Source organism: Syngnathus floridae, chromosome 11, assembly GCF_059516105.1.
Source record: "Syngnathus floridae isolate MCC-2025c chromosome 11, RoL_Sflo_1.0, whole genome shotgun sequence".
Taxonomy (NCBI): domain Eukaryota; kingdom Metazoa; phylum Chordata; class Actinopteri; order Syngnathiformes; family Syngnathidae; genus Syngnathus; species Syngnathus floridae.
The window spans coordinates 7526826-7540064 of record NC_142423.1 but is presented as its reverse complement, the minus strand read 5'-3'; the positions used below and the strand labels follow the sequence as shown (position 1 = coordinate 7540064).

Sequence of the window (13239 nt, the reverse complement as noted above, 5' to 3'; positions counted from 1 at the left end):
TGACCGCAGCCTTTGTGCGTGGCTCTGCTCCCTTTGGGACCGCGGGCAGTGAATGATGCGCCCCCGGGGAAGGTTCCTCACTCTGTGTTCTCGGGCGAGCAGGAGAGCAGCGGAAGAAAAGCGGCGAGAAGTATTGACTCGGGTTTTGAACGCTGCGCTTCAGGGCCCAGTTCTCTTGTTGCTATGGTTTTTCCAGTCAATCTTAGATCACATATGCTCGTGTGACTTCTCTCATGCTCCTTTTGCCCACCTTCTGTCCCCCTTTTGTATCAAGAAACTCATATTGCCATAATCCTCCCATCATGGACATCCAAAGTCGGACTTGAGCAAATATGTACATTCCAATCAGGGTTGACAGGACGGGCCTTTGTGTGACCAAATGTCGTCCTGACAGTCAGTCATTATTGGCGAGTCAACATCCGTGACTGATGACAGGAGAGGTCAGCGAAGGAGCGTCCAATCTGGAGCGCTGCCTGTTCCGGACCTTTCACAAGCGAGGGGAGGTGGGAAGGGAGTGGGGGCAACACCGTGAAGGAAAAAAAAAGAGCATGTCGGATGATTTCACCGTTGGCCGATTCAAACGCCGTGTTTGCCTTTTTCATCATCGACGAATTTGTAACACACTGGCCGGCTGAAAAACAAAATAAAGAACCAGTTGACTTAACAAGCTGGGGATGAATGGCTGGGACTTGAATGGACTAAATGTATGAAGACATTTTGGAAGTGAAACACACTCGGGAGACACTAGCACAGTCCAGTACATCCAATACAAAAGATACTCTATCCAAAAAAACATAAACAAAAAAAAAACAGAGAAGGGTGTTATTAGCAACACTATAAAATTTGAACGATTAAAAACAAAATGGTGGGACAAAATGATATACATTATCAATTAATTATATAATATATAAACGAAGGTTTAGTTTCAACAACAGGTGAAATTTTCGGGGTAAATTTCATAACCTCAAATTACAACGCATGGTAAAATCTGTACAGCGCAAACTATAATGGATCAAATTGAAAAACAAAAAAATTTTAATATTTTAAAAATCTGACATGCTAGCAAACACATTTTTTTAATAAACCTCAAAAAATCTTATAGGGACACATGAAGTCGTTTGCGAATAAAATGTTCTGTTGACCACTGTTATTATCTTCAAACATATTTTTTGAAAACCATTCTCTGTAAACACTTTACAGTCTTTAACATTTGTACAAATTTGTAGGCTTCAGATTGCCAAGCTTTTTATTTTTTGGAAACCACCATGTGTTGTGATGTGGTCTACAAATGCACTTTCCTATTCATTGTCAGAAATAAGAGTAGACCACAAGTCATTTTCTGTCCCCACGTGTACAATTTACACTAATATAACACATATGCAAACAAGTGCTTAATGTTTTGATGCAATAGAGAAAATAGAGATGGGACACGAGCGGATCCATTTCACTTGGAATGCACTGTATGACATATTCCATATTTTTCTTGCTTCATTTAGCGACATCAAAAGGGGCAACATGAGAAACAGCCAAGTATGATGAAGTGTGAGACAATTTCACAACTGTTAGCATCACACGCTAAACAGCGGACCTCCACCACGATCTAACGATCGTACATTTAAAGAAAGTAACCAATTCATGTGGTAACGTGGTGGATGGTGGTTAGCGAGTCGACCTCAAACTTAGGGTTCAGAGTTTGAATCTTGGCTCCGTTGAACATTTTTCTGGTTGGCGTGCGTCTGGCGCATTGTCTCATCTCTGTGTATGTGATGGGCTAAATCCTGCTAAATCCTGTCTGACCAGCTGACGACGCAGCGCCGTGCCCTCTCCTGCGGTCGGTCAGCTGCGCAGCGGGGGGAGAGGGCGGGTCTGCGTTGTTGGCCATTTCCTCGCTTTACGTTTACTGCAGCAGCTTGAACCCGTGCTCAGGGTTAATATGAGCTTGACGTGACCTCAGAGAAACTGCCCAGTTTGAGAAGAGGTTGTGACCTTTATTCATAGATCATCATTCTTGGCCTGCGCTGACCACACCCCCTCCACCCCCTCCTAGTTTTGTTGCCCCTCAAAGCCCGCCTCCTCACAATTGGCTCCTCAGACAATGAAGACGACCCTTTGTTGACAGGGATGATGTCCTGCCGAGAGCCGGCCATTTTAGCGCGTGTGTGCGTTATCTGGCCATACGCTGCCGTTAGCTGTTGTATTGTTGCACGAATTATCCAAATGCACAACAGCAGCTGTAATAAGCAGATTTTGAGAACTGAACGGGAGGCTGAAACAGGCTCAAGGCAAAAGATCATTTGGTTGATCTCTCCCAGTTTCAAAGCTACGCCGCCTAATCTGCCAAAAGCTGTGTGCAGCTTTGCACTGGCTGGAATTTCTGCTGATTTAATAATCGAATAATCCTTTCCTCATTGTGGCAGAACAATACAATATTTTCTTAACACTGCTATTTATGATTGCTTGTTAACTCCAAAATACTGCATTGTCTTAAAATAGCCGTGTGATTCTACTTGTGCTTCCTTTCATACTTTAATCTGTCAATCTGAAGAAGCTATTTTTGCTGTTGAACGGACACAAAATTTTGCATGAACAAAAAAATAAGCCACAGAAAGGAGCCACGGACTTTAGGAAGTACTTGCAGTAAAGCACTCTGTGGTAAAAAAATGTAATTGGGTAAATTCTGCCTGAATTTTTAATTCAGTGACCCAGTCACTCAGTAACATCATTAATGATAGTCATTTTTCACAGAGGATAAAGAATATATGCATGTGAATATTATTGCTGTCTGTCTACATATGTTGCAGCACCGCTTGTGTTCAATTATCCATTGCATAAATGTTTACAACACTGCCACATTAATGCTATTCATTAGTCTGTCTATGGCATTTTCCATTATGTTATAGCATTAAGCTAGGAATTTGTGGTAAAGTTATGTGGTTTTAAATGCGTAATTCTCTTTGTTTGAGATTTAGTTTGACAGTTCCAAACATCTTGAGAACACTCATGCCTCAAGGCACCCCTATATTCTTATATTTATGGATATATTATCGAATATCATCAAACTTAATATCATAGCATAGAAGTTCCAGGCGTTGAGGCTTGTCGATCACTTCAAATTTTCACATCAAATATTTTTTTTTTCTCCCACAGCCCATCGTAAACCAGGCCGGCCTGCCGCAAGGTCCCTCCGACCAGAAAGTGGTGGTGGTTACCGTGGACAACTGCGACAACCCTGTGGCTCTGCGCTTCGGCCATGTGATTGGACACTACACCTGCTCCGCTCAGGGAAGCCAATCGGGGAGCAAAAAGTAAGAACATTTGAGGAAATTCTCCCGCAGTGGTGTTATAAATAAAGTTCTTGCCGAGACATCCTCTCATGATTTTGTTATTGACGTCCATAATTTAGCACATTACTTCCTTTGCTGTGGGCTCATTAAGAGTAAACTCGTGAAATGAAGTTCCACATCTCCAGGGTGTTACTTTTTCCAGGATGTTTACTACTTTTCCGATTTTATCTGCAGGCGCTAATTGTAGGACTGCGCTCTATTTCTGTTATGAATTTTTTAGCCATTTCTCCTTTTATGAGAGCTGCTGATGTTTTTTAAGAGGCAACAGGCAATGCAAAACTGCGCAACGTATTAAATGTTTATGCGTTCTATGCCATCAGATCACTGGACCTGACCGGTCCGCTGCTCCTCGGCGGGATCCCTAAACTTCCAGAGGACTTTCCGGTGCGCAACCACCAATTTGTGGGCTGCATGAAGAACCTGCGTGTGGACAACCAGCGCGTCGACATGGCCGGCTTCATCGCTAACAACGGCACGCTGCCAGGTATGTGGCGACGCTGTCCGAGAATCAATAGCTCAGGCGGCTTTGCTTTAGTTGAGTTTTGTAGTCAGTGTGTGCTGCCAAGTGAGAAAGAGTAAACACTGATTAGAATGAGCACAGCAGGGAAGACGAATCAGGAGGAAATGACTGCAATAGTCTGCTACCTTCCCTTCTTTGCTGCTCTGATGAAATAATGAGGTAGGAACACATCAAGCATGAAGATGAATCTTTTTCTTGTGTTTTTTTTCTCACCTTCTCAGGATGTTCTGCCAAAAGACACTTCTGCAACATTAACCCTTGTCTGAATGGAGGGACCTGCGTCAATCTGTGGGGCTCCTTTAGCTGCAACTGCCCGCTCGGATTCGGGGGAAGGAACTGTGAAAGAGGTGAGGCGCAAAGTGCAAGTGTTTTTGGGTCTGCGCTAAGAGTCCATCCAGTCATTAAACCAGAAAAGCAGCAAAGGGGCGTTTGCTGTATGGTGGGAGTGAACACAGCCGACTGACTTCCAGCTCAATAAAAGCGCCTCCACTCGTCTTTTCAATTTGAGTGCCTTTCGAGATTCCACCAAATATGAATATGATTTGTTCTCCACAGCGATGGCCAACCCGCAGCGTTTCCTGGGCAACAGCCTGCTGCAGTGGAACAACCTGGCGACGACCACCTCCGTCCCCTGGCACGTAGAGCTGATGGTGCGCACCCGTCAGGCCAGCGCCATGGTGCTGCACATCTCCGCCGGCCTGCGACACAACCTCACTCTGCAGGTGAGATCGTGCTTGGCTTTAAACACGGAGACTTAAAACACAAACCTAAACGCTCATGTTTGCTGCTTGTTGCATCAGATCCTATTTTACTGATCGTATGTTGCAATACACAGAAATTTCAGTTTATGGTGACAAAGTTGACTGCTACTTTTTGAGCATGTCTTTTTCCTACTCCAAATGTAAATGTTTTTATGCTTTCAATAGTCTCCTGCTCTGTGCTTTTCTCTTATTGATTCACTCCCCTCCCTGCTGCCTGTGTCCTTTTCTTCACCTTTGCAGCTGCGTGGTGGGAGTGTGCTGATGGGCCTGCACAGGGGGGAAGACTCCACGCTGTCCCGCGTGGAAGAGGTACTGGTGAACGACGGAGATTGGCATCATTTGCAATTGGATATCAGCAGTTTGGGCGGGCCGGCGGGCCACCATAAAGCGGTTCTATCAGTAGACCAAGGACTCTACCTGGTGAGAAAACATGGCAATATTTATTCATGACAATCTTGTTGCCGGGCAGACCTGCACTGAATGTCGTCTGTGTGTTTCAGGCTAGTATGCTGGTGGATGGGCAGTTGCAGGAGTCCAAGCTGAAGGCTGTGAGTGTTGGAGGCTTAGAGATGCCTGATGGGAAAATTCAGCATGGCTTCCGAGGGTGCATACAAGTGAGATCCTTCTCCAAAGAGAATATATTGGCTCACACTCCTGCATAAGTTCATTTCCAGCCTGTGTTGGTCTCTGTCCAGGGTCTGCGGGTTGGTGGCGCTCTGAGTCTGAGTCAGGCCAGGAAAGTGAACGTGGAGGTGGGCTGCAACGTGCCCGACCCTTGCAGCTCCAGCCCGTGTCCCGCCAACAGCTACTGCAACGACGACTGGGACAGCTACTCGTGCACGTGTCGTGCTGGTCAGCATCATTTCACGCAGACGGATCCATTTATCACATGACCCGCTACAGGATTGTGTCATTTTCTTGTGTGCAGGTTACTACGGTACCAACTGCACGGACGCGTGCACGCTCAACCTGTGCGAGCACGATTCCACGTGCACCAGGAAGACCAGCTCCTCCCGCGGTTACACATGTGACTGTCCGCACAACTACTTTGGCCATTACTGCGAGAAAAAGTACGGTGACACCACATTAAAATCCCGCCGTGTGTATGCTGGGATATTTTAAAATATGTGCTTGTGTCCCTGCAGGACTGACTTGCCCTGTCCCCGAGGTTGGTGGGGTCACAAGACCTGCGGGCCGTGTAACTGTCCAACTGAGCGCGGGTTTGATTCGGACTGTAACAAGACCAGTGGAGAGTGTCACTGTAAGGTTAGTGTATGCATGTTTGAGGTTAGGTGAAATTAAGCATTTTTTTTCAAAATGCTTCTACCAGGTAAATTTTACTGTCAAACTAAACATAAAATAAAAAGAATTACATGTGAATTTAAAGAAAGGAAGAAAAGTGTGCTCGCTGAACGCTAACACATAATGGAAAACAACATAAACCGGCTAACGATTAGCATCTATGATGTTATAAGTCTTTGACGAACAGATATTTGAACACAATTGGTGCATCAAAACATGTAGACAGACAATATAACAATATTCACAGGCAGATATTATTCATTGGCTGCAAAAAAAAATACTTCATTGGTTTGTGACTGGATATCTGTATTATATTGCCCTCTGGTGGACAATAGTTACAATTTGTATTTATGCCTTTTGCAGGACAATCACTACCGTCCCGAAGGCAGTGATACTTGCCTCCTGTGTGACTGCTACCCGGTGGGCTCCTTTTCCAGAACATGTGAGCGCGAGAGCGGTCAGTGCCAGTGTAAAGCAGGCGTGATCGGACGCCAGTGCGACCGCTGCGACAACCCCTTTGCCGAGGTTTCTTCTAACGGTTGCGAAGGTAACAGCCCATCAAATTGACACTCAGGTTCATCTCCAATTCCAATGTTCTGCGTCCTAAATATTTTTCCATTTTCCCCACGTTCTGCTCCATCTGTGCCAGTCATTTATGACAGCTGCCCTCAGGCCATCGAGGCTGGAATCTGGTGGCCCCGGACCAAGTTTGGGCTCCCTGCAGCGGTCCCCTGCCCCAAGGGGACTTTGGGTAGGGCGTATTTTCACTATCTTACTTTCCGATTAGCATAAAATAATGGCAATACACGGAGGTCGCCTGGAGGCTTTTTTTAAGCTGCAGTCTATTTCCCCACCTCATGTAATAACAAGTCACACCTCCTCTTTTTCCTTCCCAGGCACGGCCATTCGCCACTGCGACGAGCACAAGGGCTGGCTGCCTCCTAATCTCTTCAACTGCACGTCGGTCACCTTCAGCCAGCTGAGAGCGCTGGTGTGTGATTTCACTCTATCGTTGCTCCTTAAAGCAATTGTTAATAATTCAAATATTTGTCATACATAGCCATTTTTAACATTTTTTTTCATATATGATTTCTTCTTAAAATAATGGCCTAAGTCAAATTTTGACAAAAACATCTCTTTGGGATTCTGCTAAAATCAGCAACTAACCCATTCTACCCCTGATATTAAACAGTTGGGTTCAGTATTTCTTGTTTGACAGATTTCCTTCCATCTTCTCTCAGTCTGAAAGGTTTTCCCATAATGCATCACTGTTGGACTCAAGCCACGTCCAACAAACAGCGGCCATGTTGGCCAATGCCACTTTGCACACAGAGAAGTACTACGGCAGCGACGTAAAAGTGGCCTACGGACTGACTCAGAAGCTTTTGCAGCATGAGAGCAAGCAGCAGGGATTCAACCTCACGGCCACGCAGGACGTCCACTTCACCGAGGTAACAAACAAACACCACCATGCCTCTTCATCCTTTTCAAATATGAGGGTCCCTGATCTCCTCTGGCTCTCACCCTGCAGAACCTGGTCCGCGTGGGTAGTGCCATTCTGTCTCCAGACACTCGTCCACACTGGGAGCTCATCCAGCACACGGAGGGTGGCACGGCGGCACTGCTGCGCCGCTACGAGGAATATGCCAACACTCTGGCGCAGAATATGAGGAAGACCTACCTCAGCCCTTTTACCATTGTCACACCGCACATTGGTGAGCCTCTTTACTAGGGCTGTGTGATTTTAAGTTTTACCCTTAATAGTGCCATTACAATTAAATATGTAATTATGTTTTACTCCTTGAGTGGTAAGATGGTGCCATAGCGCCCTCTGTTGGTCAGCTCACTGATTTTACAACTACTGACATTCATCCAGCCAGTCAATGGTTATAGGAAACTGTGATTTTTTTTAATTGCATACATTCATATATGTAGACAATTTGAATTCTGAATAATAATAAATGAATGATGTAATAATAATGGCCCTATTTAATTTTGTCCTGTGCAGTCATCTCAGTGGACCGTCTGAAAAAGATGAATTTTGCCGGAGCCAAGCTCCCCCGATACCAATCGCTCAGGGGCCCCCGCCCCGCCGACCTGGAGACCACCGTCACCCTGCCCGACTCGGTTTTCCAGCTGCCCGTGGACACCAAGGGCCACAAGAACCTGGACGCTTTCCCAGAATCGTCGCTGAGGAACCTCTCCGCCAACAGGAAGCGACGGCATCCTGACAACGACCAGCCGGACGCCGTCGCCAGCGTGATCATCTTCCACAGTCTGGCATCTCTGCTGCCTGAGCGATACGACTCTGACAAGAGAAGTCTCCGGTAAGACTCGTGTGCATGTGCTCCCATATCACAAAAACATGCAATTCCAAACAATTTGTTTACCCCAGTGTACCAAAGCGTCCCGTAATCAACACCCCCGTGGTGAGCATCACTGTGCTTGACAACGACGAGCTGCTGAAGCACCCGCTGGACAAACCCATCACCGTGCAATTCCGCCTGGTCACCACCGAGGAGCGCTCCAAACCCATCTGCGTCTTCTGGAATCACACCATACTGTTGAGTGCACAAACATACAGAAAGAGAGGCTGCTGTTGTTTTTGTTGTTGACTTGCTTGATTGTTGCCTTTTATATCAGAGCTGGAGCAGGCGGCTGGTCATCAAAGGGTTGTGAGGTGGTCTTTCGAAACAACACTCACATAAGCTGTCAGTGTTATCACATGACAAGCTTCGCTGTGCTCATGGACATCTCCAGGAGAGAAGTAAGAATGCAAATTATATTTTGGCAGAAAACTACTTGCAACACGCCAAAAACCGACCAAGCCTTTTATGAAACTATGGGGGGAAAATTGTCTCCATGTTGTTTTCATCAGAACGGTGAAATCCTGCCTATCAAAATCATATCGTGGAGCAGCGTTGGAGTCACCTTGGGCTTCCTTTTCCTCACCGTGGTCTTCCTCCTGAGTCTGAGAGCCATGCAGTGCAACAAGACCAGCATCATGAACAACGGCGCCACTGCCCTCTTTCTCTCTGAGCTCGTCTTCATCCTGGGGATCAACCAGGCTGACAATCCAGTGAGTCTTTCCCCCCCCCCCTTTTGTTCAGTAGAGTCTTCAACTGGTATTTAAAAATCTTCTTCTCCTGCCAGTTTTTGTGCACGGTCATCGCCATCCTGCTGCACTTCTTCTACCTGTGCACATTCTCGTGGCTTTTTCTGGAGGGTCTGCACATGTACCGAATGATCAGTGAAGTCCGAGACATCAACTATGGGCCCATGAGGTTCTACTATCTGATCGGCTGGGGAGTACCTGCCTTCATCACAGGTCCGTAAACTTATATTGTCAGAAAACGCATCTACTGTCCCTTTCTGCCATTGCCTGACTAAAATTTTGGGTTATGGCAGGTTTGGCAGTGGGGTTGGACCCCGAAGGCTACGGCAACCCAGACTTCTGCTGGCTCTCCATGTACGACACCCTCATTTGGAGCTTTGCTGGACCCATTGCTGTGGCGGTGTCGGTGAGTCCTGTTCGTTTCTTCAAATTTACTGCCTTGAACAAAAAGCAGCAAGGCAGTTTGATGTTTGTGCAGATGAACATCTTCCTGTCCATCCTGTCATCCCGAGCTTCTTGCTCACTGAGACGTCAAAGCTTGGACAAGGAGCCTCGTGTGTGAGTTTCACACCAGTTCACTGACTATACACAACAGTTTGTTTTTATTTATAAATATTTTGTCTCGTGCAGGTCGGGCCTGAAGACAGCAGGTGGTGTCGTCTTCCTGGTCTCAGTCACTTGCTTCCTGGCTTTGCTCTCTGTCAACAGTGACATGATCATTTTCCATTACTTGTTTGCTGGCTTCAACTGTGTGCAGGTGTGCCCTTTAAATCAATGTTACTGTTTATTATTATTATTGGCTAGTGTTTTTCTGTCCTTCAACATTGACTTTGTTGTCATCCAGGGTCCCTTCATCTTCATCTTCCGCATTGTGTTCAATAAAGAAGCGAGGAACGCCATGAAGTACTGCTGCGGACACAAACATCCCGATCACATGATTAAATCCAAATCATCAGTGAGTCCCTCACCACTAAGTGACAGTCACACAACTCAGTATAGGCTCCAGATCTTTATGGATGTTATGGATAGCAGAAATCAAATATAGCAAGGATAAATATTTGAATACAGCTCCTAATTAAAACACAATTGAATATAAAAATCATTGTCTATGTAAGAAAAGACGAGCACGGACCCTTGAGGCACACCAAATGTGACGTAATGATAAAAATAATGAAAAACACACAGCCAAGACCTAAATTAGACCTAAATTTAAAGTATCATCTCTGCTCTTCCAGGACTACAAATGCAACACCACCTACATGGACGGCAAGTTGTACCATCTTCCCTTCGGGGAGTCCAGCGTGTCTCTGAACGGCACCATGCACAGTGTCAAGAGTCAGCACAGCTATGTGCCTTTCGTCCTCAGGTAAGGAACCAAGAGCGGGCACAAAGAGGTGGCGCTGGATGGCACGTTTACAGCTCTTGTATCTTTTCAGGGACGACGGTCTGAGCACCAGTCAGGCGCACATCGCCCTCAATGACCAAACGTCGCTCTTTCATGAAACCAACGAGCGTGTGGATGACGGTAAACAGAATCCCACCCACCATCACCATGTTCTCTATCATCATCGTCCTCCAACTCTCATATGTGTGCAGACCGTGACAGCGACTCAGACAGCGACCTGTCCCTGGAGGACGACCAGAGCGGCTCCTACGCCTCCACGCACTCCTCAGACAGCGAAGATGAGGAAGGTCCACTGCCTCCTGAGGAATGCTGGGAAAAATTGGCTTCCAATGGAGTCAAACGGCCTCAAGCACACGGTACAATGACTGTTTTCTTATTTGCAACATCAATCGTCCCGGGCTGAAACATTTTTTGTTTGCAGACACTAGCAGACTGTACTGGCCTGCAACAGTGAGTGAAGGCGAGCACACAGATGGGCTTGAGATGAATCCCGAGTCATCAGATGAGCGCATGCACGACGCGGTGACCGTGCAGCTGCCCTCCTTGCCCAACCTTCACGCCCACCCCCACAAAGGTGAATGGCTAAATAATTACTTCAAAATAGGTTCTCCTAAAAAGGCTTCTGAAAGTATTACATCCACTGATTCATATGTGGCCCACAGGCATCTTAAAGAAAAAGCAACTCTCCCCGATCATAGAGAGAAACGGATTCAACCGCATCCACAACGAACTGTGCGGCGGCGCTCCGGGCTCGTCGTCCCCTCACGGTTCTGCGTCGCCTCTCGGCTCGTCCTGCAGCGAGCGACTGGTCGGTGGCGCTAAGGCCGGCATGCCTGAGCAGTTGAACGGTATCGCCGTGAGCATCAAAGCGGGAACGGTGGACGGTGACTCGTCAGGGTCAGAGTGAGTAATCACCTACGTGATTGTCTTAGTGTTGATATCTGTCTGACTATGTTGTGTGTCACAGTCTTTAGTGTTTGTCCTCTGCCTCATGTTTCACCTTTTGACACACGATATTGATGAGGGCCCGTCAATAAAATTCTGAATGAAAGTTAATTATTCGTCTTATATTTACCAATATACCAAAGCAGATTTATAAATCAGTTTAGCTTTGGTGGATGAAAATGAGCAGCATCCCAGTAGACAGAAATAATAATAATAATAATAATGATCTCATTTTCTCTGTCTCCCCTGCCTTTCCAAATTATTACATCAAGATTTTTATTCTTTAATTTTATACCCTGAAGCACGGATCCTCATTCAGATCGATTAGGATCTTCTGATTGCTTCTTCATTTAAGCATCCGTCATCCATACCCACCACCTCCGTTTGTGTATCTGTGTCTTTCATTGTTCCTTGTTTTGTTTTGATTTGTTTTTGAGTTACGACTCTCCCTCCACCGTTTTGTTTTTCTCCCAGCAGCCACTGCAACACCGCCATGTGAGCGCATTGTTCGAGGGGTGTGTCTTTGCAGGTCATAGAGCCTCCTTCCTCGTCGCTGGGACTTCCCCTTTAAAATATTTCTGAAGGATGGATTGTGGTATGTGTCTGTATGTGTGTGAGCAATGTACCATAATGAGAACTTAAGTGGGCCAACTCCATTTTTGTCATTGTGCCGGATTTAAAGTTTTATAGCTACAATAACATTTGTGGGATTTAGTGGTGCTTTGAGGCAATTGATATTTCCGACACATTTTGACATTCAGTATTAATGGTACTCACTGTCATTTATTCTTTATCCTCTGTGGGGACCTGTGATGAGCTGAGCAGCTCAAACAGCGATACACTATAGCACAATGGCCAGTCAATTGATGCAAAGTGTGACAATAACAGTTTCATTTTAATTCTATATTATTTTATTTTGGAATGACTATATGTTTTTTAAAATTAAAATATGAAGTTATAGAGTGCATTTGCCTCATTAAAAAAACAAATGACTTTTTTTTGGGGGGGGCTGGAACAGACTAATTCATTCATTTCAATGGGGAAAGAATTACTTGAGATTTACAAGTGTTTTGAGTTGCAAGCGTGTTGAAAGAACAAATTCAATTCATGTCTTAAGGCGCCACTGTATTTAATTTTACTGAAGTTGTGAAAAATCTTTGTCATTCCAAACATTTGTTGAATCAATAGTTCACTTATGGTGACATACTGATGTACCGGCACTCAAGCTAAAGCACTACCTACTGTCTTATCCTCACTCTGTAAAATGTTATTGCTTGAGATGAAGACTGCTTTCATGGGTGTCTGAAAGACCTGAATTTTCTCCGTTAATTTCTGCACTTAACTTTCAAATTATTTTCAAAATGGATTTAGCCCACTCTAATTCTTAATTGCTCACGTGTGAGTGTGTGTGCATGCCAAAGCTCAGGCTTGAGCACACTGACAGAACATACTGTATGTATCTCCCTTTAAATAATTTTGTTTACATACTTGAATTTTTAAATATGCACTTTTTGTTTCATTTGTTGCCCTGGTTGTCTTTTTTTCCCCATTTTGTATTTTTTTTTTTCAGTGCACATCTGTGGAACAATAAAGATGTATTGCCTCTGTGTGCGTAGGATTACAAACATTCAGGGAACACTTAGTTAAAACGACATGATAAGATTGGACTGCGCTCAGTGGATGTCTGTGTGTGTGTGTGCGTGTGTGTGTGTGTGTGTGCGTGCGTGTGTGCGTGTGTGTGTGTGTGTGTGTGTGTGTCCAAGCAGCACTAACAATCAAGTGAAGGTCATTATTCCTGTGTGAGTGAATTTCATTCCACGATGGTTCAAACAAGGGCACACATTTGC

General features: G+C 45.4%; 1 protein-coding gene across 2 annotated transcripts in view; it reads left to right on the top strand.

Moving 5' to 3' along the window:
- Positions 1–12997, top strand: part of celsr2 (cadherin, EGF LAG seven-pass G-type receptor 2) — a 36378-nt gene extending 23381 nt beyond the window's left edge. Inside the window, exons 6-34 of one of the 2 annotated variants that reach the window (XM_088390173.1) lie at positions 3148–3305; positions 3665–3828; positions 4086–4211; positions 4420–4586; positions 4866–5045; positions 5126–5239; positions 5321–5477; positions 5554–5695; positions 5771–5891; positions 6291–6474; positions 6577–6678; positions 6824–6918; positions 7169–7378; positions 7459–7642; positions 7936–8254; positions 8323–8490; positions 8571–8694; positions 8806–9006; positions 9081–9255; positions 9336–9448; positions 9521–9600; positions 9673–9799; positions 9887–9997; positions 10278–10408; positions 10479–10567; positions 10639–10803; positions 10869–11021; positions 11110–11350; positions 11870–12997. In XM_088390173.1, the coding sequence (XP_088246299.1) occupies positions 3148–3305; positions 3665–3828; positions 4086–4211; positions 4420–4586; positions 4866–5045; positions 5126–5239; positions 5321–5477; positions 5554–5695; positions 5771–5891; positions 6291–6474; positions 6577–6678; positions 6824–6918; positions 7169–7378; positions 7459–7642; positions 7936–8254; positions 8323–8490; positions 8571–8694; positions 8806–9006; positions 9081–9255; positions 9336–9448; positions 9521–9600; positions 9673–9799; positions 9887–9997; positions 10278–10408; positions 10479–10567; positions 10639–10803; positions 10869–11021; positions 11110–11350; positions 11870–11891 (4323 nt within the window). In that variant the 3' untranslated portion in view covers positions 11892–12997. Of the gene's footprint in view, positions 1–3147; positions 3306–3664; positions 3829–4085; positions 4212–4419; positions 4587–4865; positions 5046–5125; positions 5240–5320; positions 5478–5553; positions 5696–5770; positions 5892–6290; positions 6475–6576; positions 6679–6823; positions 6919–7168; positions 7379–7458; positions 7643–7935; positions 8255–8322; positions 8491–8570; positions 8695–8805; positions 9007–9080; positions 9256–9335; positions 9449–9520; positions 9601–9672; positions 9800–9886; positions 9998–10277; positions 10409–10478; positions 10568–10638; positions 10804–10868; positions 11022–11109; positions 11351–11866 lie in introns of both variants that reach the window. The other variant, XM_088390172.1, reaches the window with a different exon arrangement.
- Positions 12998–13239: the final 242 nt, after the last annotated feature.